General features: G+C 56.7%; 1 protein-coding gene across 12 annotated transcripts in view; it reads right to left on the reverse strand.

Annotated features, from left to right (window-relative positions):
• MYT1L (myelin transcription factor 1 like) overlaps nt 1-27,394 on the reverse strand; it is a 393,093-nt gene that overhangs the window by 104,353 nt on the left and 261,346 nt on the right. For all 12 annotated transcript variants that reach the window (XM_082745766.1, XM_082745762.1, XM_082745764.1 and 9 more), the window contains exons 6-8: nt 21,894-21,948; nt 21,687-21,720; nt 21,210-21,272 (exon numbers count right to left, since the gene is read on the reverse strand). In XM_082745766.1, coding sequence (XP_082601892.1) covers nt 21,210-21,272; nt 21,687-21,720; nt 21,894-21,948 — 152 coding nt within the window. The remainder of the gene's footprint in view (nt 1-21,209; nt 21,273-21,686; nt 21,721-21,893; nt 21,949-27,394) is intronic.

The following is a 27,394-nucleotide window of genomic DNA, read 5'->3' on the forward strand; positions in this document are numbered from 1 at the left end:
CGTGTTGGAGCCGGGAGGCCCCGGTACGGCAGCTGCCAGTCACGTGTGGCTGCGTGCTGAAAGCTGAAGAAAACGAAAAGAACCAACTCTTCAGTCGCGCGAGCCGCATCTCCAGTGTCCCAGAGCCGCGGTGGCGAGGGCTAGCCTGCTGGCTGTCTCCGTCGTCCTGAGCAAGCCCGTGGGCGGGCCTGAGCCGGCCGGCCGGGACACCGTGGGCGGACAGTAGGCGTCTGCAGAGTGAGCCCCTGGAAGGACAGCGGCTGCCGCAGCACGACGAGGAGGACGGACAGGGACGCCCAGCGTCAGGTGGCTGCTCAGGATTCCCGAACTCGACCTCGAGAAAGCTCCGTCTGTTCCTCGGGTCACAGGCAAAAGCTTCCCTGCGACCGGGCTGCCACGAGGGCCGAGGAAACGGCGTGTCCGTTTCGCCCAGGTCTGTCCTGTGGCTGGCAGACATCAGATTCCCCTGAAGGAGGGAGGCCGAGGGCGCCCTTGTCCCCAGTTAAGAACGCGCCTCACGGAGCAGCGCAGACACACTCACCCCCCAGGGACGCGTGGACACTTGCCCGATGGAGACGCCGGCGTCACGGCCGGGGCGCGGCAGGAGACAGACACGCGGCGAGCAACGTGGCTGCCCCCGTGGGAAGGACGGGCCACGTCGCTGCAGATGAAAGAGGGCCGATGCCATCCCCCACACAGAGAGGGCTCAGTGGCGTCTGAGCCCCAGACACACACAGCGCTGGGGACACAGGTGCCCAGAGGAGGCTTATCCATGTGCTCGTCCTGGAGCCCTGGACTCCCTGCAGGGCGCAAACAGCAGCCCACGAGGACCACCTCCCTGTCAGCCTGAAGGAGCCTCTGCCTCGTTGTTCTGAGGGTCTGTCCCCGAGGCATCCGTCCATCTGGGAACCCCATCACCCCTCACGGAGTGCCCTGCCCTCGCTCTGTGCCGGATCTGCCACTCTCCACCCTCCGTGGCCTCTCACGCAGGTGCGGTGCATTTCCAGGTGCTCACGGAAGAAGGGCGTGTGAGGGGGACGTGTTGGAGGTTGCGTGTGTGGACGTGTTCCTGCGCGGCCCTGCCTACCACGGTGGCCTACCCAGGGACCACGCTCCAACAGCCCCGCTCTGGGTGTGAGCGCTGCCTCCTTTCTGGTGTCCAGCTCCTGGCGACTGGCCATGGAGTCCACAACTATGACGAGTTTCGGTCCTCTGTAGGATGCAGGGGTTCCCGAGGTTCCTGGCAGGTCTGTCGGGCTGAGGCATGTGCTCACCTCCTGTGCAGGGCGCCTGGCGGGCTAGGCTGTGCTGCAGTCGGCTCGGGAAATTCTGCCTTTGCTTCTAGTGCTATTGTATCCTCCCTGGTTCCTCTGGTCCCGAATTTCTAGGGTCTGGATGCTGTGATTCTGAAGCTGCCTCTTGCAATGGTCTTATCTTCTCTGTTTCCCCCAGAGTTTTGTGCTCTAACAGCGACATTCCTTTGACTTTACCTTCAAGCCTTGCGTTTTTACTTCTTGTGTATTTTTTTAAGTTTCTTTGGGGTCCTAATTGTTTTCTAAGTAACTGTCTTCCCATTTCTTTGAGAGTATTCCGTTTTTAGGGGAGGAGTTCCTTCTTTTTACACAATCTCTGTTTTCTCCGGGTTGTTTTCTGTTGTTCTGTCTAGAGGCTTCCCCACGTCTCATCTCATCTCTGTGCACCTGCACACAGCGCAGGACCATGGTGACGGTGGGCGTCAGACCAGGCTGCTCCATGTGGCCATGCAACAGGAGAGCACAGGTTTCCCCTGGCACACGACATGCTCGGAAACTAGTGCAGAGACACTCAGGTCTGGGCATTCCGGACACAGATGCTCACCCGGCCCTCCTGTCTGCCCTTGGCCTTCAGGGACCCTGTGGTTTGTTCCCCCCAGAGAACACTTGGCTCAGTGTATCACATCTCGGGGGAAAGGGGCTGCTTCACCCGGCTCAGGGTCGGATGGCAGATGAAGGGGTCCTGCCCCTCCGCACACGTGATGCCAGTTTCCCAGCTGTCAGACCCGTCGTTGGAACTGTCTGGTGCCACCAATTCCCAAGGCTTAGTGGGTCCAGAGTCAGGTCTCTCCGGGGCGACCATGATGCTGCTGCTGTTAGGGGCAGGCGACTGACCACTGGATCAGACGGTCCTAGACTCTTGGCTCTGCTGCTTCCAGAATTCCACAGCTGCCCCCCAACCCCATTATTTTTCCCAGGGTCCCTTTGCCTGTGAGAAGCAAAGGCTCGGCCATCATTTCAGGGAGTTCTTCAAGGCAGCATGAGCTAATAAGTGTGTTTGACTCTTTCTCGAACTTGGACATTGTCTACTTCATTCTCAAGAACTGAAAAATGTGGCTCTGTCCTCCCTCTCTGATGTTAGACCCCGTAGCATGGCCCGGAGCCCGCGTGGTGGCGAGCCATTCCCGGCCTCTCCTCCTGCAGTCCCTCACCCACCCATGGCCACTCTCCCTCACGGACCCCCGGCGACCCAAGTTCCACCCTCTCCTCCAAGTCACTCCTGGCCAGCCTGGAATTCAGGGCCCTCTTCCTTGGAGGACTCTGCACTGTTCAATACTTAGCACCAACTGTGTCAACCCTACCTTACAGGGAGCTTGGCTTTTGAATAGGCATTTCCCTTAGTTGGTTTCTCCTTGGCTTAGTGACTTGACTTAGGGACCTTCTAGCTATTACCCCAAATCCCCACTGTGCCCAGTGACGGGCTGGGTCTTCAGTCCCTCTGTTCGAGGGACGGGTGTTGGGGACACCTTCGGTGCAGCCCCTCCTGTCCTCAGCCTCCGTTCTACCAGCATCCGGCTTCCAGCGAGTGTGCGCCGTCCCCTCTCCCTCCACAGAACGACGCCTACTCTCTCGGCCGTTTACAAACTACGATGTTGAGAACGTGAGGATAAAATTATTCCAAGAACCAAGCTACCTCTTGGCAGTAAGATTAGAAAATTACACGGCTCTAGAAAACACAGACACTCTACTTTAGCTAAAAATCTCAAGTAGTTAACAAGGTTTCCCAAAGTGGCCAGGCGCTTACGAGCCCATGTCCTGTGTGATGATGACAGCTCTCTCGGAGCTGTGAAGTCTGGCTGGGGAAGGAGCCTTGGAAATCACTGAGTCCACCTTTTCAGCTAGAAAATGAAGAAACTGAGGCCAGAGAGTTTAAGCGACGTGCATGGGCTCAACCCCGCAGTCCACATCAGAGCCGACTTCCTGTCCACTAAGCAGGCACTTCTCCGTCTGGCACAGGAGGGTGGAAATGAACAGCTGCCAGAAAAGCACCTGTCCCGGGAGCCCGTGCGCGCCCTGCAGCCCTGCCCGCACGGCGGCTCGGGCCTCCTGTCCCTGTTGGCTGGAGAAGCGAGCTCTGGCGGAGACACACAAGCACACACCGCTGGGGGCTACGCAGTCAACAACTTGCTCTTGCTGAACATTTACACGTCGGCACCAGTGCTCCTGCCCTGAAGGGCCCTGGGCCACACTGAGCACCGGCCACGAAGACCACACAGACGAAGAGACTGAATGCCACGGAGGCAGCAGCAGGGACAGTGTCGTTGGAGAGGGGGCGCTCCTCTTGGTCCCACCGCAGGCATGGACGCTGTGGCGACCCTTCGTGCTGCAGCAGCGCCGGGTACCCTGACAGTCCCTCACGCCAGGGCAGTGCCGTCCCTGCCGCCAGGCCTCCACCTGCACGCGTCCCGCTCCTGCGCCATTCAGACGAGCGGGGAGAACTGAGAGGCAAGTGGCTTGAGTGTTTGTACTGGGAGCAAATTCACAAGAAAACCCACAAAACAAGGAGCTGAAGATTTCCTTCTTCAAATACGTGCCAGTGCTCTAGGACACGGCACTTTGTCTCGATGTGGTTGGAAAGTACTCAGCTGTGTAGCAGTTCAGGTCCTGCTACGGCTGAAGACTGAGTTGTGGGCAGGTTTACTCGGGCCGGAGAGGACCCCTCTGGACTCTGTAGCTCATGTATATAAGAGAGAGACAACATTCCACACAATACACACCCGTACGTGCTCCAGGCAAAATATGCCTTTGATAGAAACTGTGAAGCTTCTTAAATATGCATTTTCTAATAAGCTGCTGCAAGCAAAATATATGAGCTCTTCCTCCGCACGGATTTTCAAAGCCGCTCCACAGTTCAATGGGCATCAGGCTGCAAACGATGAGCCTTAAAATCTGGCCATTATAGGGAGGATTCAAAATGTTTTCTTCACCACGTAGCCCTGGTTTTAATTTCTGTGGCAATGATTAGCTACAAGCTGCTGTGCGTGTAAAGTTTTTGGTCGCAGTGCAACCGTACAAGCCAATCCAAGTGCCTCTGGGGCTTCCCAGCCCGTGTTTAGGAACATCCCAGCGGGACGAGCTATGTTCATTCCTTATTCACTTTCCAGCGTCCCCGAGAAACCCGCTCCCACAGAAGCACCCCACGGACTGCCTCACCAGGCCCACCACCCTGCAAGGAGTCAGCGGTGTGCAGACCCGGCCGGGGTGCCAGTGCGCCCGCTGCACTTTCTCACCGGGCACCGCCCACCTGGCTGCAGGTCTCCGCGCTCTCGGGGACTGTCCGCTGTTGCCCCTAAACCCAGGTGACAAGACAGGCGAGACTTCCTTGAGGAGGGCTCCACTCGTGTCGAACAGGCAATTCTCCCAGAATCTGGGGAAAAGCCACGCCATCGCCGTTAGTTTCAAATGAGGAGGAGTGACAGTTCATGGGAAGGGTGCTTTGAGGGCAGACTTGGGACATCCACCGTGCTCTTCCCGTTAGGGTCTGTCCCGGCTTCTCTGATCGTGGCCTGGCTGTCGCATTCCCTCGCTCTCTGACCCCTTCATCTTCGTGAGCAGATGGTGGCCTCGGAGGCAGGAGGTGCTCAGGATGGCTGTGATGCTGGCTGTGGCCTTTTAGGGTTCCCAGTCAGAAGGGCCGCGGCAGGTGTGGCTGGGGGCGAGGGGGCGGCAGCCTGTGCGGTGCCGGCCCACTGCTTGGTTTAGGGGCGATACCCCAGGCGTCTTCTGGCTGTGAGGTCCCCGTGTGCGCGCATGGCAGCCAGCTCCGTCTCTCGCCTCCCGGCGGTAGGCCCTCCCCTCTCTGCTTTGCTGGCAGGCTGCTCAGGTCTTTGGGCAACACGGAGAAGGACCATCTTCCAGGCCACACCTGCCACGCGTCGGTCCTCCGTGTGGTCCATGCACTTGTGTCATCAAGCAGCGGGCTCACAGGCAGTCAGAGACGAGGTGTTTCGGTGGAAAGCCTCTAACCCTCCCCAGGGGGGTCCCACGCTGAGCTAACAAGTACTGAGGCTTCCCTGTGGCCCAGGCACTGTGTCTGTGGGAAGGGGACAGGCTTCTGGAGAAATCTTCAGACGCGGACCGGCTGCGCTCCTTGCATCAGGGTAAGAGCCGAGGTGTAGAACTTCCTTCTTTTTGTAAGAAATGCAGCCGCGCCTCGTCCACATGGTGTGGAAACCCTGCAGGGGCCTGGAGAGGGGAAGCCGGTGCCCGCGGACCCAGCCGGGCGCGGTCATCAGACGCGACGCGGTGTCGGACTACCGTGCTCGGGGCTGTCACGTGGCTCTCCAGTCTGTCCCCACATTTAATCATTCAAAGTTGACAAGAATGTTTTTGTATCGGTTTTCCCCCCAAACTGCCTACCTCTCCTCCCTCTGAATGGAAAGATAAGTCTTAGTCCTATAAATGCCAAGGTTCTCAGACATTTTTTCGGGATATGAACGCTGCTGTGGGACCAGAGGGCTGGTCTGGAAGCTTCCGCACAGACCATCGGCCCTGGTGGGAGCCGCTCCGTAACTACAGGTCTCGGGGTTCTCGACTGAGAAGACAGTAGATCCCTCTGACCCTCAGTGCCTTCAAAGGTCTAGATTGAAGGACCACGGACCAGGTGTCTCTGGGGCCCCAGGAGCACTGAGGTGATGGAAGGGGTCATCCTTGCTCCCCGAGACTCACGGGCTTGGCCATCTGAAGGCTCGGCCTGGAGAGACAAGAGGGAGCTGGCTGCCGGCAGCTCTGGCTGCCCAGCGCACGGTCAGGAGCAGAGCGGTCTGGGCAGAGACCAGGCCCGGAGCTCACTGAGCTGGTCCTGCGCGTGCACCAGGGCGCCGCTGCCCCCGAGGCCGCACTGGCCCCTGCTCTCCGGCGGGCAGCCCACTGCCCTCCCAGACGCCTGTCCTCCTGCTCCCCTGCGCCTCAAGCTGCGACCAGCTGACCATGGGGCCTCCGGGTCCTGCCCCTCCTTCCCTGCTCCCTCACACGCGGCGGGGGCCCACAGGGTCTGCTGGTGCCCGACTTGCCGTCCGGACCCCGTGTCCACAGCGTCACCCTCACTGGCCCTGCTGTGGGGGCTGCTGCAGTCCCAATGGACAGCTTGCTTTTCTGTCCTCCCTGGGCTCCCTGCCCACCGGCACCCTTGGGCCTGACACCCATGCCCACGGCCCTGCCTGCGGCCTGGTGACTCCTGCGCCCTGAGGAAGCACTCAGGCACGAGAAGAACCGGCCATCCTGGTGGCCTGGGTCCCGTCCATCACTGCAGTCGCCTTCAGCACTTAGCGGACGGCAGTCGATCGCGGGGCTTCAGGCGGGCTTCGTGGACTGGCTGAAGGACGACAGGGGAGGCTCCCGTGGGCCAGGCTAGTCCCACGTCCCTCCACCCGAGTGCCCTGCTGGCCCTTCGCAAGCCAGGGGGAGGCTCCCCTTGCGAGCGCTGACGAGCCCGGTGGGATGTAGCCTCGTCCCTTCTCCACCGCACCGTGCCCCGCCGGAACCCCTCAGGGCACCTGGGACCTCGTGCCGTGTGTGTGTGTGTGTCTGCAGAGAGCTGCCTGTCCTCTGGGGAGGAGCTCGTCCTCCCTGTGCCGTCCTCCGCCTCCCCCAACAGCCCAGACACACGGTGCGGAGGCCAAGCATGAGGACGGCGACCCAGGAGCCTTCTCTGCGGGAAACTGAAGCAGAACTCACCTGCGCCCCCTCTGCTCACCAACTCTTCCATTTTTCAGCCATTTTCCCAGTCAGAGCCCTCCTGTTCCCCACGTGGCCTGGCTCTGGGTGCTCAGTGAGCAGCCGCCGCGAGCCAGCGAGGGAGACCGTCCATCCACTTTGGGGGTGCTGAGGGCGGTGCCTGTGGGAAGGAGAGCGTACACAGGGCAGGAGCTGCCATCACGGAAGAAGCAAGGAAGCAAGCTCCGTTCCTCACACGCACAGAGGAATCCGCGGGGCAGAGGCTCACTGAGACAGACGCCGCAGGAAGGGAGGCGTCCTCCGGCAGGGGTGACGCCGAATGTGGACTCAGCTAGAAGTCTGGGGTCTGTCCCTGTTTTGCCTTGACGAGGGTGGGGGGTTGGGAGTAGGGGGTGGAGTGAAGTGTTCCAGATCCTTCTGGGACTTGGAGCCAAGGCTGGGCAAAAGAAAAGTCTCCTAACTTGCATTTTCCAAAATGTCAAATCTGGAGCTCGTGTCCAAGCTGTGTCTTAGACGGGCGTCCACATGCGTGGTGCCTGTTGTGTTGACGAGTGACACGAGAGAGCTTTAAAGTGGTCCCTGAAGCCTTGTCTCCGGCTCAGCGTTTCTGAGCACGCGGCACAGGATGTGTGTAAAGCCGGGCCCCGGCTCTAGAGGGGTCCCCGTGGGCGCTGGCGTCCGCAGGGTCGTCCCACCATCCTCCGCCCTCAGCCCCGCTGATGCACCCCTGCACGTCCGTGTCAGGCCACTCACCTCATGCCACCTGACTTCCAGGATGGGGACGTGAGCCGGCTGGTGAGGTGTGCCCGTGAGCACTGGGGGTTCAGTCAGCAGAGCCTCACCCCGGGGAGGGGCGGTCTGCGGGGCCACGTGACCGCGCACCAGCGTCCAAGGAGCTCCCAGGAGCTCTGGGATTTCCCAAATGAGCAACTGGCTCGGTCTCCCCGTCGGGCTGTAGGTCCCGCCCCCCATCTGCTCACTCCTGCGGGGTCCCCCTGCTCCGGGAGGCGGTCGCTGTGTCGTGCCGTCTGTCTGCTACGTTCCTTACCGGCTGTGTCTCAGGCTGTCGCCAAGGGCAGGGCTGAGCCTCCCTCAGCAGCGGCCCCAGGAAGGTTCGGGGAACCACCACCTGGCCTGCCCACGGTCAGGCCGGGCCCTCCGGGCAGCTCGGGGCCACAATAAGCCCCCTCCCAGAAGCCCGCACAGGCTGTGGGGGATGGACAGCAAGACAGAGGTGGGCATCGCTGGGCCTGTCGGCCCCTGAACTCCTGTCCATCCCTAACCTACAGAGACTTCTGTAGGATGTTCAAACCCGGAACTCAAGCAATAGAAAAAGTAATCTATGAAAATGCTCTCAAAGTACTCTACACAGTTTCTTATTTTCAGGAGGAGAAAAGCTCTAATTCTATAATTTAGAAATCTGAATTTTAACTAGGTCTATTCTGTATTGTGCCTCATATTTAACTGATATTACGGAATTAAACCTGATGATAATTCTTGGGGCATCGGGCAGAGACGGAGCCCAGGTGTCCTCTGGTGATGGCCTGCAGAGCTCACGCCATACTCAGCGCTCAGGGCGCAGGTGCCCAAGGCGAGATCCGTGTTCTCCAGGAGCCTGGGGTCTGAGGCAGTGGAGGAGAGCGGGCCTGGACATGCTACGTGGGCCCCAGCGTGTCCTCTACACAGGCCCCTGCCAGGCCCACTGCCAGCTCACGGCTTTCCTCCAGCAGCCAGGACGGCAGCCACGGCGGGGCTCACGTACATGATCCGTTCCCAGAGAAGGAATTAACCAGGCTTCTGGCCACTGGTCGCCCTGTCTCTGCAAAGAGCTGGAGGACGTCCCAAAGCCTGTAGTGGCCTGGCGGAAGCAGGAGCAGCCCCAGGATCTGCTGCACAGGCGAACCACCAGCTTCCTCAGCATTTGAAGGACAAGTCTGACCAGAACGTATCCAGATGCATGGCCTAGCAGGCTTGCTGTCCGCTGGGTCACCCCAAGCTCAGGCTGCTTCTTGCGTAGATAGTAGGCAACACCCCTCGGGGAGACACACGCAGGGATGGCCCAGGCTTCCGTACTGCTCTGTCCCTTCCCTGGACAAATGAAGCTGGGACAGTTTAGGGAGCTGTCTCGTGCCGTTATACCTGGTGACACGAAGACTCCTTTCCCTCCTGGAGAGACACGACAGACCAAGGGGCAAAAGGAGCGCGTCTGGACGTACTCGCCATTCTGAGTTCAAATGCGGCAGCACTGACGCGGGGGCTGGAGATCCCGGTCCCTCCTCAGCTCATGGGGACACGGACACAAGCGGGCCATGGAGCTGTTTGCCGCGTGGCAGACACAGGACTCAGAGGAAAGGCACTGCCATGAACCCCAGGCTGATGACAGGCCGTGCACACGCCCGCGGGCAAGGCAGAGGGCAGGCAAGGTGGCTGTGCACCTGCTCCTGTCTCTGCACAGACACGCTTCTGCTTAGGCTTTGGTCGGGCCACTGGCTCCTCCTTTGCTGCCCACGCTTGTAGTTCCAGCCCGGGCAGGCGGCAGGGAGTTCTGAGCCGGGTGACTGTGACAGAGAGAAGAAGGTGCACGGCCCTTTCTGCCTGAGATGAAGCACTGCCCGCTGCTTCTGTTCAGCAGTGGGAAGAACCACCCCTGGGGCTCTGGGAAGAAGGGGGCTCTGGGGGCAGCTCGTCCAAACACTAAGGGAGACCGTTCTCTGGGCAGAGGAAGCCGTGGCCTCCGCTGCTAACCTTGCTGTCTTCCAGAATTTTAGGAAAAGGCATCGTTGAAAATCACAGTCTTTAAAAAAAAAACCTGGTCCTTTTATAAATGGCAAGATTCCTTTTCAAGTAGGAAGGAAGTGCTTTAGAAACCGGTATCTTCTGTTCTCTGCAGTGCGACACGGGCAGCCTTCTCGTCTGCTGAGGGGACGGACACGGATTCCTTCTGCGGGAAAGAACTGAGAACCACATTTTCCTATTCTTCAACTCTAGGCTTCTCCTGACGACAAGGCACCCCAGTGAAAAGATCGAAGTCATAAAAGACGATCTGCAAGGGTACTTATCACACATTGTTAATAACACGAGAAAGTTCCGAAAGACTCCGTCCTGTCCAGCCATCAGCGCAGAGCTGCACTGACTGCCAGCCGGCCGCGGGCTGGACGCCAGCCTCCGACAGAGAAATCGAAACCCTTCACAACACAGGAAAAGGCTCATGTTGCGATGATATGTAAAAATTAAAAAAAAAAAAAGACATACAAATTTAAGCCCAGAGACTGATTTGGAAAAACAACAAGAATGCATCAGAATCCAAGAAAAAGTGGGGCCGCCGTGGTTGGGGCGTCTCGGGCAGAGGGGCCGTGAGCGTCTGCAGGCGCCGCCCCGTTTCCTCCGGCGCCTTGCGCCCTTCATCTCCAGTCCGTAGTGCCGCAGACGAGCCGCCCCACCGCGACTCTGGGTCACCTTTGACCCCCACAGCATTTCCTGGGGCCTCGCTGGTGAATCAAAACCCCTGAGGAGGTCGGGGGAGAGTCGGAGAGAGCGTCCGAAAAGCAAACTCATCTGCCAAGTGCTGAGGCTCGCAGCGGGCCGAGCTCCTGCCCTGCGCAGGCCTTCCCCCTCCCCGGCGCATCGGCGGCCAGCGCCCCCGCGGGCCTGGCGCACCGCGGACCGACCCCGGCGGGGACAGGAGCGACTGGGTGCCAGAGCCCACCCAAGTCCTCCCTCCTCTGCCTGCACCACCCCTTCCTTCTGTTTGTTAGAAGTCAGCCGGGGGTAACTTAGGAAGCGTCCTTGAGGGAAACTGCGCTCGCTCCGTGGGAGGCTCAGAGGGCAGGCAGCGCTTGCTGCGTTCTGCGCGGCATGCGGGGCGGGCTGGCGCTGCAGGGGAAGGACTCCGCCCGGGCAGGGTCAGCAGCCCAGGAGGACTGGCCCGTGGGGACCGGTGCCACCGCCCCAGGGCCCAGGATTTCTGAACCTGGGAGTGCTTCACGTGGTCCTCCCGGTATTGTTGTCACTATTATGAGAATTATGACGCCCCTAGAGGGGACCCCACGGGGAAAGGGGAAGGGGCTACGGCAGCGTCCCTGATGTCTGCTGGCCAAGACCCTTCTTGGCAGCCACCAGTATTGTCCCTCATGTCCTACTCATGAGCCACGCCTCCTCAGAGCAAACCACGTCTACAGCCACGCTCTTGCTCCATGCCTGTGCCCCTCACTTGCCCCATCTGCCCCACACGTTCTCCCCCATGCCTGTGCCCCCACCAGGAGGGTGTGAAGCGACCAGACAAGAGGAGGGGACTGTGCCTATATATGTCCCCACCAAGACGGAGTCTCTGCTCCCTGACCCCGTGCCAAGCAGCTGCTGTCTAGGTGACGGCCAGGCCTGCAGGTGAACGGCGCCATCACACTGAGGGAGCCCAGACCACAGCTGAGATGGTCGCACCAGGACCGCCATCTGGTAGACTGTCCCCAGACGGCGGCCTCGCAGCTCAGCTGCTTTCCAGAGGGGCAGACAGCACCGCCGGAGCAGGCTCCCCTCCCCGGCCCTGCCCACCTGCTCTCAGGAGAGCTCAGCTACCCCGTTCTTGAGCCGCAGGACACGCGGAGGGGCTCGCCGCTGCCCCAGTGCACCACTGGATCGATCTGCATTATTTACGAGCGGAATTTCTTCCAAGACGCTCATACCCTGCCCTCCCTGGAGCTCTAGGAAGTGCACCCACTTATACGGGAGGTGTACCTCTGTGACGGCACATGGGCCATTCGCTGGTGTTCACAGCCTGCGGCGTGGCTGCTACAGGACGGGCAGTGGGTCTTCTGAATCTGTTGACTCATCCAAGTGGAGAGCAGCGCCTCCCGTTAGTGGGAAGGGGAAGGTGTGCCTGCCTTGAGGATTCACTCTGAGGCCTGCAAGGGTCACGGAGACACTGGGTCCAGACAGCCCTCTGTGAGACGGGCAAGCACCCCTCGGGCTCCCCACGGCCCCAGGGCACGTCCCCGGCCCCTCCTAGCCCAGCCTGGGCCCTTCCGTATCCTGTGCTCCTCTCAGGCCGAGGCTGCGGGGCAGAAGCCGCCAGCTGGCTTCTCTGTGCGGCTGTCAGACGGCGCCCCGACCCAGGGCACGCACACGAGGTGGGCCTGGCTTGGGGCTCCGAGTGGCCCAGGACCTCGGGATCCCTCCTGTGTGCATAACACGATACCCAGAGACGGCTCTGGAGGGGTCCCCATCCGGGGCAGGGCCGAGTCTGCCCTGACCGCGCCCCTTCTGTGCACACCGTGTCCTCGATGGTCTCACGACTCCACAGAAGGGACAGAGCAAAACGGAGGATGGCTGTCCCCTACGCGGCCACAGGAAGGCCCTGGGAGTGATGCCAGCGGCAGCACCGTCAGGCTCATGGTTAGGGGCAGCGGGGGGACAGTCCGCGTCCTCTGGTTCCTGGAAAACGCTGAAAACACAGGACGGTCCCAGCCAGGGCTGAAGTCTGCGCGGCAGGATGTCAGGCTGTCCTGCGGTGTCTGCCCGGGTCTGGGCTTGGGGACTAGACATTCGGGGACCTCCCACCACTGGGGAGCTGAGAGCAGGGTGGATTTGTTCAGGTGGCTTCTGGCACGTACGTCACCTGCAGACTCCACCGGACCCGGTCTCTGTCTGGCGTGCACACCTGTTCCTGGGGGCAGGGCTTCTCCAACTCGGGGAGCATGAGGACCTCCTGGGGAGGCAGCCGAAACAGAGAGTGCTGGCCCCACCCCCTAGCATCTAATTCAGCAGGCCTGGGGTGGGGCTCAAGGCATTTGCCTTTCTAGAAAGTTCCTGGGTGATGCTGATGTTCTGGGTTACAGAACCCTACTTTGAGAAGCCTTGCCTCAGGGGAAGCTGACCCAGCCTCTTAGCTCCGGGGATGGGCGGGACCGTCATGAGGACGGTCACGTGTGCTGTTCAGGGATGGCTCGGGGATGGCCGAGGCCCCGCAGGGAGCGTGAGCGCAGAGATGATGACGCTGATGGCAGCTCTCGGGCAGCTCTTCGTGTTTTTTCATGTTTCTAGAAAGGCCTCCTCTTGCCTTCTCTGTCTGTGATGCGGAAGCACACGGGAGCCGAGAGCTTTGCCACGGAGGTGCTGGATGATGGAGGCCGGCTCCCGGCCCCTGGCTTCCGGTTACACGAGACGCGCAGCAAGTCTTCAGAGGAAAGTCCCGCCATGTCCCTGGAGCAGTGCGATGTTAGAGCCGAGCGAGCACTTCTTCCCTCCGTCTTTCACTAATTCGGGCAGGACCAGTGGGCTGGAGTTTGGGGTTGCAGTCGTATTGTGGGGTTTGAGGTTTGAAGCACCATTTTCTCTTCAGGACACGAGTACAGAGAAGCAGGAGAAGTGAGCGCTTCCCACGTCAGCCCTCGCAAGAGTCCTGGAAGTGGGGGTGTCGGAAGCGACAGGGGGTGTCTGTGAGCACGGGCCACAGCGCTGCTCACGGGGCCGTCCCTCCAGAGCCATCGGTCACGATACCGAATCCGGACGCTGCCCGCTGCTCCTGGAATCCTCGCCTGAGCGCACTGGGACCTGGCGAGGGGCTTCCCTACCCCGCTCCTGCCCCCCACACCTGGCCGCCACCCTCACTCCCACTTGGGGAGTGTCCATCCTGCAGCATGGGGAGCCCTGTGTCGGCCCCACCAGCTGCGGCTCAGCCCCTCCGACCTTCCTCACCACCTCAGGAGCCCACGTCTCCACACATTCCCTCAAGAAAGCGGCTGCCCTGTATTTGCCATCATCCCAACGCACACAGTGGCGGTCAGAACAGAACTGTGGGTGTTTCGGGGGGTAAACCCAAGACAGTAACTGTGGACACACCAATTCCTAATGAATACTGTATGCACGTTGCAAAGCCGTGTTTACACGTTGATCACGAGCCAAGAAGGAGACCAAGACTATGACTGCCGCGCAGAGACTCGGCCAGCACTGGTGGCAAACGTCACGTACGCAGGCTTCGTGGTTAGGCTTGCGGACACTACCTGGAAACGCCCACAGGCCTTCTCTTCGAATATGGAATTACTTCAAACATATCCAGGTTTGTCCGCAGCACAGCTATGCCCTGCGATGTGTGACGTGTTTTGTTTTTCCATTTTAAACACACAAAATCCATCACACTGTGCTCTACCGTGTGTAATGGACCAAGCAATGGCCAGAGACCTTTCCGTCTGGGCGGACGTCCCGTGGACCAGCGCAGGCAAATTGCTTTTTCAGGATAGTGGTCAGCAAGCTTCTTAAGGACGGACGTATTGTGACAATAACGGTTAAGAGCTACCTCAGTCTGAAAAGACCGTGCCTGAAGCTGGTGTGCTTGCACATGTACAACTAAGAATCAGCCCTGAATGACCAGTTTGGGAACGCACTTGCTCCGAGTCTACTTCACACACAGAAGTCCTGAGATCTCAAGATTTTGCCTCCATGGGCTGCTGTGCAAGCCATCAAATTGATGTTAAATATAAACGCCCGAACTTCTGATTCATAATGCCAGTGACGAACAGGACAAAGGACAGGCACGCCATAAAGTTCATGGACAGGGTGATGGCAGGCACAGCGACGTCTCTTCAGGAACAAGGGGAGTTCTTTACCCTCGTGGGTTCATGAAGTAGAACACGGCAGACAGGCTGAGCGGCTTCGTGCGCAGAATGTTTCATAAACACCCGCAGCGCGCCCTGTTGTTCGGCCGCCGTACATTAATTAGAGAAGCCGGCAAGCACCGCCGTGTGCTCCGCGCACCCCAGTGAATCCTCATTTTTCACACGCAGGGCCTTGCTAATTAAAATCAGCTTTGCAATTAAATGTGGAAAATTGTGTTAAACTTTCAAGCATACTTAGGAAAAAATGCAATTATTTTAGGGCATTTTATTTTAATGCAAATGAAATTTCTATCAATATAAAACCAGCAAAAGGGAGGTACCAGGATCCCTGTTTCTCTCTCTGCCTCTGTCCCTGCTGCTTCTGCTTCTTCCGTTTTTGTTTTTTTTTTTTTTGGATTATAGATGCTTCTCGCACTTGCATGTCGCAATGCTCCACTATCTCTCGCCAGTACCTGGCTCTGCTCCAAGGCTCTTAGTGAGTGCTCTCTGTCAAGGCATGAATAATACAGCCCTGGCATGCGGGCAGAATCCAAATGAGGCATCAGGAAGCAAGACCGACTTCAGCTGCAGCGCGCGCTCCCGTGAAGACGGGCGCTCCTCACCCCACTGCCGTCATGACAGCCACACCGGTGGGTGCGGAGCTGCACGGGAGAATCCGACGATTTTCTAATAAAAAAGAACAGCTACCATTTGGAGCTTTTAATTTTAAGTTTCAAGATCCACTGATTTGACTCTGGATTTTCTAAACTGGGGAGGATTTAAACAGAACGCCCACACCCGTCACCTAGCTCCTGGGGCTTGTTGAGTGGGCGAGACTCTGACGCTAAATTTCAGGTCAAATTTCCATCAGACCCTGTGCTCAACAAGCAAATAAGTTTAAAAATTGAAGGGAAGGATCAATATAAATGAAATCCATTAAATTGCAGAAGTAAATCCAGAGGGGGACAAAACAGAGAAGTGAAGAATGAATCATTAGGGCTTCCTCCCTCTCTCTCTCTCTCTCCTTCTCTCCTTAGAGGCTTATACAAAAATTGCTATTCAGAAAAGAGTCAGCAAATCCAGTCATATCAAATGTTCCAGCATGTACACAACTAGTAGAAAAAAGGCTAAAATTTAAACTCCTCTACATGGTTTAGAATTAATCTGTAAAGATGTAAATAAATTTTTATTGTTCCTATTTGTAACTGGTATTGGGAAAAATTTTAAGAAACTTTAAGAACGGTAAACTGGCCACTGTTCTGGTGATAAATTCCATAGAGCGGTCCACTCCTTTCTAAACACTGTTTGGCTTTGTCTTCGCCACGGACAATGTTTCGGCGTTTTGCTCACATCTTCGTTCAGGCAATGCTCCGGGCTAATGACGCCGTCTCTTTACATCAGGTAGTTGAACCACTCAGAGGATTCTAGATAAAGAGTACCCGTGGGGCTTCCTGTCACCGTGTCTCCACCCTTTCTCAAGATCTCCATCCTTGATTTGGGGACGTCACCCAAAAAGGCTGGCGGCCTCCCATCCTAGCCTGTGGTGCCCCCCTCAGTCCAGGGGCTGGGGTCTGGCTCTGCCGGGACGGACCCTGCACTGTGGCGTCGTTCCCCGCATGCCGTGGGGTTTTGGTGGGGTTCGCATCAGTCCCACCTACCAACAAAGCCACAGGCCAGCAACTTCCCTAATTCCAAGTGTGTGGCATCCAGGCACTTGTTCTGCACCTCCCTGCCGGAGAGACAGCTGCGTGCATGTGGGAAGCTACTTGTTTACACCCATGGGTGCCTCCAATGCTTCCAGGTCACAGTGCTTGCGCTCTGGGAGGGACGTGGTGGGGAGGAGAGCTGAAGGAGCCTGGGAAGCTCCTGTCCCTGAACTTGGGCGGCTAAGACTTTGGAAAACCCACTTAGGATGCCCAAGAGTGAGTTTTCCCCTGTGCAGAGGAAGCCCTGGGTTTGGACCCACGATCAAGATCCAAGACCATCTCTAGCTCCTGTAAGCACAGCTAAGAAAAGACTCACACACTAAGAGGAGCGGAACGTGCTGAGCCCAGCGCAAGGCCGTGCGACCATGGGACCAAAGGAAGAGGTCAGGCTCACCGCGGCCAGAGGAGGCTGCGTCAGTACTTTGGTTTCTAGCAGGAGAACTATTGCTGGCCCTGGTGGCAAAGTCCACGGTGTTTTTGTCATATCCTACGCCAGACCCTCAGGTGGGAAAAGCAGAAGTCAGATGCCCGTGTCAAGACACTACCGATGTTTCTGAGGGCAAGCGTCTGCTACACCGATGAGACCCATGAGAGACCTGGTCCCTCCAGGGCGCAGGACAGTGACTGAGCGTGAGCCCCCGCTGGTCAGTATATGGGGGTGTGGGCGTGTTCATCGTGGACGCTCGGGAGCCAAAGCAAGTCTTCTAACAGATAACGGAAGCCATCCTTCGTTTCTCTTGCTTTTCCTCAGCTGCCGGGAGACTCAGAACGGAACGTAAGACTAGACTGAAACCTCTGACACATCCTGAGATTCTGGTAAAATTATGTTCCTATTTCCCTTATGTTTTCCCTAATTTCTCTCCTTGACTCAACTTTTAATTGTGTAGTTGTACATGTGCTTACCAGCAACCTCAAACTGCCCGTGAGCTGTGAACACAGGTAACACCCCGGACAGATCACCTTCCGCCCGAGCAGACGGCTCCTGAAGCGGCGTGGACCGTCTAATAAAACGCGCATTACGACAGTAGCTCTACCACTGTCCCCCCATTTCTTACTGGGATCTTAAATTACAAATTCTTTTTCACAGTATTCTTTCCTCTCATAGATATTGCCCAGTGGCTGAGTCTCCTCTAAGCTCTGGGCCCAGTTTCTTACAGACCCACAGCCTCGCCTCAGTCACACTGAGGAAACGTCACTAACAAAGCCATCGAGTCCAGCAGCTCCCACGGGAAGCCCATGTGGCAATGGGGCTGCGTGACCAAGCACGGGGTCCGTGCAAGTGTGTGTCCCACAGAGCGACACTCAGGATTAGGGAAATTACACTTGATTTTGATTTCCTTATTTTCTTATGTTAAAAATAAAGATTAGCCTGTAGGTATCATTTTATAAGTTGGTACCAAATGTCCTAAAATATTTTTTAAAAATTTACATTGTAGATTCCCCCACTTGCCTCAAATTACTTTGTGTATGTTCAGATAAATGCATCAGTCCATATAGTAAAACATCTTTTTACTTGGCTATGAACTGACATGATATGTGCGTAAAATGAAATTGTATCCCTAAGAGGAATATATTCACTGAAGATTTTATGCTAAAAGACTGAAAGGAGCGTAATTTCATCAAAACAAAGACGCGGGCTGCCACTCTTGTCCTTTTGGCAAAGGCTGGGTCTCGGCAGGGACGTGACAGCAGAGGTCACACTTGTGCTGTGGGGTGTGTGCAGGTGTGTGCACAGAAGAGCTGTCAGAGGGGAGAAGCTTCCATAGCAGGAAATCTCTCAAAGCCATAAATGATTGAAATGGTACAGACTTGAAACAGCAGCATTCGTAAGATGTTAATGTACACATGAGTCTTGTCTACTACAAGAAGCACCTTTTCAGTTTGAAAAATTTAAACATCATCCCTTGGTTGAAATTACTGTTAATATATAATCACCAGGGAAATGAAAATCAAAACTACAATGAGGTACCACCAGTCAGAACAGCTAAAATTAACCATTCAGGAAACAAAAGGTGCTGGCGAGGTTGCAGAGAAAGGGGAACCCTCCTACACTGTTGGTGGGAATGCAAGCTGGTGCAGCCATTTTGGAAAACAGCATGGAGGTTCTCAAAAAGTTGCAAATAGAGGTACCCTATGACCCAGCAATCACACTGCTGGGTATTTACCCAAAGAAGACAAAAACACTGGTTCAAAAGGATCTGTGCTCCCTATGCTTACAGCAGCATTGTCCATAATAGCCAAGACGCAGAAGCCGCCCCAGTGTCCATCGACAGAAGATGGGTAAAGACGTGGTGTGTACACACAATAAGATATTATTCAGCCACAAAAAGAAAAAAATCTTGTCATCTGCAACAATGTGGATGGACCTAGAAGGTATTATGGTAAGTAAGATAAGTCAGACAAAGGCAAATATATGTCAAACCTAAAAAAAAAAAAAAAAAAAAAAAAAAGCCAAAGAAACAACCAAACAAAAAACCAGCAACTGACTCATAGGTACAGAGAACAAAGCGGTGGTTTCCAGAGGGGAGGGAGAGGGAGAGGGGCAAAATGGCTGAAAGGGAGTGGGAGGTAGGCTTCTGGCTATGGAATAAAGAAGTCCCGGGGACGCACAGGGATACGGGTCAACGCTACTGTAACGCAGCCGTGTGGGGAGAGGTGGGGCCACACTCATGCTGTACAGGGTTGTCAAATCACCGTGTTGTAGCCCTGAAGCTAACCTAGCATGGCGCGCCGACTATACCCAATAGGAAGCCACTGATAATATGCAGACACCCACCACAAAACTCAGAAGGGTTCCCTTGGTACCACACTGACACTCCTCTTGAGAACCGGCACACCAGTGACGTCAGTTCTGAGTGTACTTGGTTTTATGTAACAAGTCTGTAAGCATCTCATTCTAAAGCCAAGGAAACTGAAGTCTGGAGGGTTAAATGATCTGCCCAACCCCCTGGACTGGCTAGCAGCCCCAGGGAAGCGAGAACCCATCCTGGAAGACTGCTCTTCCTCCATGAGCACCACATGACTTATTTCTACGAAAATATTAGGAATTCTAATAATTACATAGAACATGGTGCATTGTAAAAATTATGACAGCCTTTTAATTTAAACCATTTGTTGAAAAACCGTCTCCCATAAGATCTGGGGTGTTCCATGCTCACACCAGCACCGTGTCTCAAAGGCAAATGCAGCCTGGCTGTCTTCGAGCAATCTCCAAGCCAAGCTTCAGTTCCTGTTTACACAGGGACGGGACGGCACAGGGAGACCTCAGGGACCCGGGCGCCCCCAGCTGCACGGGACACACCTGGGGTAAGAATGTGCTTCAACAGATTCTTTGGAGACTTTATAGATTTTCCTGCAAAACTGTGATTAACAAATTACGTCTAGCGGACATCTAATCCAAGTTTTTTAGCCAACCATAATCATATCTTTTAGTAATAGGATGGTACAGTTTAACTACTGACTAATCAAGACATGATGAAGGGAAAACTTGATTTCATTCATGGTTGGCTAAATTGTTTTTCATTGAAAATATAAGCAATGTGGTTTTAAATATTATTATTTTAAGAATTTACATGCAGGGGCGCCTGGGTGGCTCAGTGGGTTAAGCCTCTGCTTTTGGTTCAGGTCATGATCCCAGGTCCCAGGGTCCTGGAATCGAGCCCTGCTTAAAAAAATCAAGCCATTTAAAAAAAAAATAAAGAATTTACATGCATATACCTTTATAAGACAACATAAATAAAGAAACTGTTTAACTTCAATGCTTGGTCATTTACTGTAATACACAGGAGCAATAAAAAAATGATAAGTTAGTGTTTTAAATCACAAAATTCCCTTAAAAACTGACCTGCCATTCCTCTGCATGTAACAGAAGTCTGATAACCACTGCATCGCGGGTGCCCATTAAAGATTCCCCGTCTCCGTCAATGCTAGCATGGGGACTTGGGGAGTAATTTGTAATTTTTCCCTTGATTTTACTGAAGGACAATCAAAATAATTGCTTGATTTCACCCATAAATTAATGTTCAGCTGAAAAGGAAATAAAACATCAGGCAGTAAGGAAGGTCACCCCGAGGTACGGCCGAAACACCTGCTTGAGCATCTGAGCCTTCATTATGTGGGCTTGGTTCCTGATGGCTTACTAGGACGAAAGACCTTAGTCCTAGCAATCTAATCTATGAAAGATTAGCTAAAAATGTATTATAGAGCCTGTAAACATCTCTAACTCCTCATAGCCAACATCTTCCACTGAAAAATATGGTTGCAGTAATATCACAAGAAGAGATTCCCGATGGAAAAGTCAATCTAAAGATCGATCTCTTCATGACTGTCAGCCCAAGCTGTATGATAGGATTCTGCTGCGATGCATTCCCAGCGATAATGACCCTGCCACCTGCTCTCAGAGATGTCCTCCACACCCAACTGTGTATGGGCCTAAACCCCAGGATTTGCAGGAATGATATAATCATCCATGCCCCAAAGGCTCACAAGTGGGATCTGCCTGGACGTAGATCTGCCCTAACCTCCCCCTGCGGATGCCCAGGTGCCAGCTTGGGCTTCCTTTCCTACAGGAAGATCCAGAAGGTCACACTCTCATTTACACTCCGTGACTTACCACGCTGCAGCCACCAGAATGGACAAATGGGCAAGGACAAGCAGGCCATCTCCGTGAAGCAGGGGGAGCTTCTTAGTATGCTGCTGCATGTGTGGGAAAATGAGTTTAAGGCCGCTCTTAATTTGTGTTATCTTATGTGTTATCAAATTCTGCCTGGAAACCATGCACGTGACGTCAAAGGCTGAGTTCACATCAGAGGGGAGAAAAGCCAACACTCACTGTTTCCCAAGAGCACCCCCCGTGCAAGGTCACCCTTTGGTCTGGGTCCCTAGATAAGCCGGTGTACACAGCTCATTGTGAAAAAGGTGGTCATTACCTTCTGTGTCTTGCGTATTTGCCACTGACGTGACCACTGCCATCACAGCCAGGTGTGGGACAGCTGCAAAGGGAAAGAGGGAATTACACGGGGCCGTGCTGCTCGGGGTGGGGGGCCGGGTACGGGGCCGTGCTGCTGGAGGGGGGGGCCGGGTACGGGGCCGTGCTGCTGGGGGGGGGGCGGGTACGGGGCCGTGCTGCTGGGGGGGGGGCGGGTACGGGGCCGTGCTGCTGGGGGGGGCGGGTACAGGGCCGTGCTGCTGGGGGGGGGGCCGAGTGCTGGGGAGCGTCAGGAGCAAGGACGCCTGGAGAGAAAGTGGGCAGCAACTAGGGGTGCTTGTCATCGGCAGGTCTTCCATCAGAGTGGCTGGGCGGGGCAAGTGAGCCGGCCGGTGAGCCCAGGAGGGCCGTCTGCCTGTTCCGAGGCTGGGTTTTCTCGGTTGTTAATGGGGACGCGTTTTGCCCCCCGAGAACTGACCTGAAGAGCTCTTGTACGGCTGGTTCCGCGGGAACTGCAGAGAGATGGAAAAGAGATTGAGATTTATCATCTCTCACAGTCCCCGGTCCTGCAGAACGCTATCGAGGGTGGGGTCAGAGCAGGGGTCCGGACGGACAGGGCACACGGCTCCCCAGGATGAAGGGGGCCCCGAAGGGCTTCCTGGGGCCTGGGGACGCGCGGACGTACCTCGAACCCCTTTGGACCGTGTGCGATGACGCTTCTCCTCGGCGTCCACCTCCATCTGTGGAGAGATGAGCAGGCGGTCAGGGCGCGGCTCCCACATGCAAAGGCCCGCGGGACGCGGCCAGCCCCGGCATTGTGGCGGTGGCGGGGGAGCCCTGTATGAGAGGCGCGGGGGAGGGAGGCATCCGGCGAGCTCCCTGTGTTACTTAAAACACCAAGCCGACCTCCACCGCGCAGAACGCTTCGTCCAGGGGCCCCACCCTGCGCACCAGGGCCGCCTCCAATGAAGCCCCAGGAGCAGACGCTTTGCGCTTTGCAAAGATGCATCAGGATGGGTCTGGCTTAATTCTGAGCTGCCTCGTTCGTACCGAGAACGTAAGAGATGGATGTGATGTGTGCAGGAAGGTTCGTACGTGCCGTCTGGAACCAGAAGGCTAATCCGGTCACAGCGTTAGGAGAAGCGGGAGCAGGAGGACGTGTTGAACCAGGGGCCCGGCTCCGTGTCGTTTGGTTTGGGATGCAGTCGCCGCCCGCTGTGGTCTGAGGGGCTCGGATGGATCCCAGGGACGCGGGCCCTCTGCTAGGAATGGACACAGCTCACGCTTCGGCAATGACAAAGCATTTTTCTGTATCACCTTATCGGGTCCTCACAACAATTCTGTGAGGAAAGTATCTATGTTGTACCTAATGTGTAGGTGCGACCTGCCCAACATCATCCAAGTAGAATTTTTGGTCCAGGACCCTGAAACCCAGCCACTGGCTCACACATCATTTTTTTTTTTTTAAGATTTTTTAAATTCACTTATTTGACAGAGAGAATCACAAGAAGGCAGAGAGGCAGGCGGAGAGAAAGAGGCGAAACCGGCTCCCCGCCGAGCAGAGAGTCTGACGCGGGACTCGATCCCAGAACCCTGGGACCATGACCCGAGCCGAAGGCAGAGGCTTAACCCACTGAGCCACCCAGGCGCCCCTGACACATCATCTTTAAGCCAAGGGACCCCTGCGGGACAGGTGGCCGTGGGGCCGTGTACCGACACAGCGAATATTCCCACACGTGTGAGTCAGTTCCACATGGCGAAGCCGAGCGCTGGGAGAATTCGGCTCCACACGGCAGACGAGCTGGCGAGAGAAGAGCCACAAGCACCAGCTCCCCTCACAAGGACAGGACGCCTCCCCCCATCTGGGACGTCCTCCCCCATCCAAGGTCCCCTGAGGCAGAAGACCGGGCACCTCAAAATGTCTCCCAAGCACAGGTCACTTCCCCCACACGTCAGGACGAGGGGGTCACAATGGGGTGCAGAAAGGTCGTGAGGCGTCAGGGCTCCGTCAGACCCCGAGGGGCGGAGCGCAGGCTGCTGTGCTCTTACGACAAGCTGCTCGCAAGGCACCGTCCTCCAGAGGGGACACCAAGGCGCCCTGGCGCGGGCCTGGAAGCCCCCGACGGAGCGTCCCTGACGACCGACCACCGAGTTAGTATTTGCTCGTGCTGTGTGCGGAGCCCGGCAGCAGCCCAGGAAAAACCCCTAAAGGAAAAGCAGCTCATCGAATGGGCTTCGGAGCTTCTACCGGAGCCGTGTGTGCAGGCTGCGCACGACTCACCAAAACCGGAACTTGAGGGAGGGACGAGCCCGGGTGAGGCGCATCCCTGAGGAAAGGCTTCGCTGGGAACGCTGCGGGGTTTCAGAAGGGCCGTCGGAAAAAGGAAGATTGTATTTTCGTCATGGGGAGCCCCCGGCAGCCGAGCTGTTGCACGAATGCGTGAGGGGATCTGTTTTCTGGGGAGCGGGTGGGTCGGGGAGGCGGGACAAGCAAGGGGACATAGGCTTGCTGTGCAGTGTGGGGCCGGGGCCACAGGGAGGGGTGCAGGGCGGCTTCCCTGCTGACCCAGAGGGTGTTACAGAACACGGGCTGGGAGGTGCCCCACAAGGGCATTTTAGGAAAAAACCAATCAGCGGCCGCTGGAGAGCAGGTGCAGGGAGCAGGGGCGTGAGGCGGGCGAGCGGGGATTGGGGGAGCCCCGTGTCGTCCTCCGTGGGCGGCAGCTCACTCCGGGAGAGCGGGCAGCCAGGGAAGAGAGACGGGGAAGCAGCACTTAAGAAACAGGTCAAGGAAAGTCAGCGTGACACAGCAGCCCACGGCCCCTCCTCTGCTGTTCCCACACAGCCGGAACCCTGAGCGCAGGCAGGCTTCGACGCTCTGCGGAGAGCGTCCACAGCACCCGCTGGGATCACGCCGGGGCTCCAAAGTCGCTCCTCTGCGCGGGTACAGTTTCAACACTGCAAAACGGTAGCAAAGCAGATGGGGCTCCCATGGCGCGAGGCCGGCGAGTACTAGTGTTCAGGACAGTGTTGGGGAAGAGCCCGTGTCACACTCTGCCACACTGTGCGCCCGTGCCAGGAAGGACCAGGGATGCAGAGATGATGCGGTGGAATCCTATTCTTTAGGGAAGTCCAGCCGCGCGCTAACGAGGTGCTAGAAGGGGGGGGGAGCTCTTCTCACCGGGGCAGGAGCAGCTTGGCGGCGCGGTGTCTTACCCGCTCTGCAAGAGAAGGAGGGCCTTCCTGGGCAGCAGTCTGAGCTGAGTTTCAAGGTTAATTGCAAGTTTGAGACTTAAAGTGGGGGGCGTGTTCCAGGCGGAGGGGAGGAGATGTGCAAAGGCCCTGGGGTTTGCAGGTGCATTCTGGGACCCTGAGGAGGGACAGGGCTCAGAGTGTAGGCCACTTGGTGCCTTCCAGGAGCACCATGGACAGGTCACCCCGTGTGCCCTCTTCTTCGTGCTGCCACAGCCCCTGATGGCAAACCTGCCTTTAGAGCCCCACCCCTGCCCCGTACTGGCGATAACTCAGGACAGAACTTGTTACCAGGGGGGCTGAGGTTGCCGCTCCTCTGTGGGTCTGATATTGAAACAGCCTCATTAGCTCATTGCTCAGACGGTTCTGTAAGAATTATGTTGTATGTTTCGATTTTTAACCCCTTTTTTTACATATAGAAGGACAGTCTTATCTCCTTGCAAATACAGTTACCTCTGCCACTAACCACTCACTAAAACCCGAACTCCTTCCCTGGCACCCTGCAGCAGCCTTCCTGGGGTGCACTCGCCGGAGCCGGGACTGCGGCGGGCCCCTCCGGCCACTCCTGTCCTTGCCAGTTCCAGGCTCATCCTGCATGAGGTTTCAGCCTCTTGAACGTGTTCTGCTCTGTGTGTGGGTTCCTCGTACTTCGTAAGAGAGTCCTGCACCACACCCCGTGCACCGGAGACACGGAGCAAATGGGGTTTTCTTTCTCCGTCTGCCAAGGAACTCAAAACGGAAGAGCTCGAAGGGTTTTACGTTTCGTGTTGACTCAGTGTTTCGGGGTGCGGACGCCGGCGGGCTCAGATGAGGCGGAAAGCGTGGAAGTCATCACCAGAGCTGAAGGAGCGCTTCCATCCCCGACGTGTACACCGCCAGTGTGTGGTCGAAGGTCGCCCGACCCCACGCGCTCGTCCACACGTCGGCCTCTTCAGGGACCCCGGGCCTGCCCGCCACCCCCAAAGGTGGGCTTCTGTGGTCCCATGGCTGTCCCTCCACAGGCGGCCGCCCTCGGACATGTCCCGGGAACTGTGCTCTGGAGACTGTTCTTCTGGGGCCCTGAGACCCGGGCAGGAGCTCCGGGGACGACACCATGAGGGCGTAAACACGTTTGCGCTTCCCGGGGCCAGAGGCCGTGGACGCTGCTGTCACGGCTCGGGTGACACACCTGGTCAGGAGACCACACTGAGACAGTGAGCCCTCCCGCCGGCCGAGAGCACTTGCGTCTGCAGTCTGGTGCCTGTGTTTAGGATAACGAGAGGCTTCTCTTCAGAACCGGAAGGGGTTTTACACCTAAAGGAAAATGTCAGACGTTTGCTTTAGAACCAACAGAAGTCACCAGATGACTGAAGCTATTTCACAACACGGACGGTTTGCACTTGCAGTGGGGGCCGAGGGTGTCACTTTCCCCCGGCGCCACCCCAAGCGCACGCTTCCTTCGGGCTGAGGCCTCATGAGGACAACGGGATATTAACTACGGCAACAACTCAGACGTCCGTTAACGTTCTGTCTGCGCTTGGAGGCCGCTTCCCGGCCGCAAGCAGCTCTTCGGGCCACAGTAGCGAGCCTCGGGGAGGGGCGCCGGGGGTCCCGGCTCTGCGGGAGTCCACTGACAGCCCCCCTGCACACTGCACACCGGCAGCCCGCCCCCTCGGGCAGGGTCCCCCGGTGCGGGGCTCGGACAGAACACGGCTGAGCCCGGGGGCTCTGCCCCAGAGCTGCCCCTCCGTTATTCGGGAAGCAATTACCCATTTTGTCAATTAGCCAGACCCCACCTTTCACTTCCTGCCGCTTGGCACTGGGTCGTTTCACTCATTAGCACCGCCGGGAGGACTGGGCTGCGCGCGAGCAGGAGGTGGAGCTCGTTGACTAAGACGTGTGACTCGCGAGGGGGTCAGAGAAGCCAGAGCGTCCGCCAGACCCCGGCAGATCAGACCGCGCACCCGTGTTTGATCCTTCCCTCCAAGTCCCCCCACACACTCAGGGACGTCTCTGCTCCTAAAATACCGTCTGTAAAGATCAGCAAGAATCAGTCCACGTTCTTGTCGCCTTGAAGAGGTTCTACAGCAATGGAAACTCGTTTCCCCCGATGTGACAAAGCGTCCTGGCTTTAGTGAATTTAATGAAGTGCAAATACATTAAATTTCAGGAGTTCTGTCCAGTGTTTATAGTAAGTGACAGGACGGCATGTTGTGAAGAAGTTGCCAAGTTAGGAGAGACGGACGGGTCATGCGCCTGGTTTGTGGTTATCTCCGAGGCCGCTGTTCAACCTTGCAGGATGGAAATGAGGAAAGGTAGGACAGGTAAGTCAGGGGAAGAGCCTTGGCTCATCTGCTCCCACTTTTCCTTTTCCTTCCCAAACTTTCTCAGCGAAGACTGGCAACCAGTGAAGCTGTCCTCAGCAGAAGGCCTCAGCATGGCCTCATCACCCCATCACCTTAGGCCACGTGCTCGGAGAGTGGAAGCCTGGCGCCATTGGTGCAGGAGAGAGGAAATGGGAAATAGGACGGGTGTGAGCAGCGGAGAACGTGCAGGTGCGGCGAAGCCCCCTCTGCCTGGGGCCACAGCGCAGAGTGTGGCCCAGTGACCCAGAGGGAGCCCAGCTCTGCAGGACCCGTGTCCAGGACACGTCCCCCTCTGCGGGGACGCAGGATATCATAGAAATGAGCCTATCTGAAGCTCACTAGAATGAGAAGATTTGGGGGCTCATTATGGTGTGAACTTGTTATTGAGTTTAAGCAGGTGGTGCACAAAAAAATTCAGAATGTCATTACCAACACGTGGCTCCGTGAAACCGACCATCACCATGGCCACGGGGCAGGGAAGCAGCAGCCTTGCTCTCTTTGCCGGTTCCCTGTCATCAGGCCCTAGAAACGTAGATGTTCATGCACAAAAGCAAGTCAAGTTTTGATGGTAAAGTGTCATGCTGCCCTC

The sequence above is a fragment of the Mustela nivalis genome, assembly GCF_964662115.1.
Source record: "Mustela nivalis genome assembly, chromosome: 8".
NCBI lineage: Eukaryota > Metazoa > Chordata > Mammalia > Carnivora > Mustelidae > Mustela > Mustela nivalis.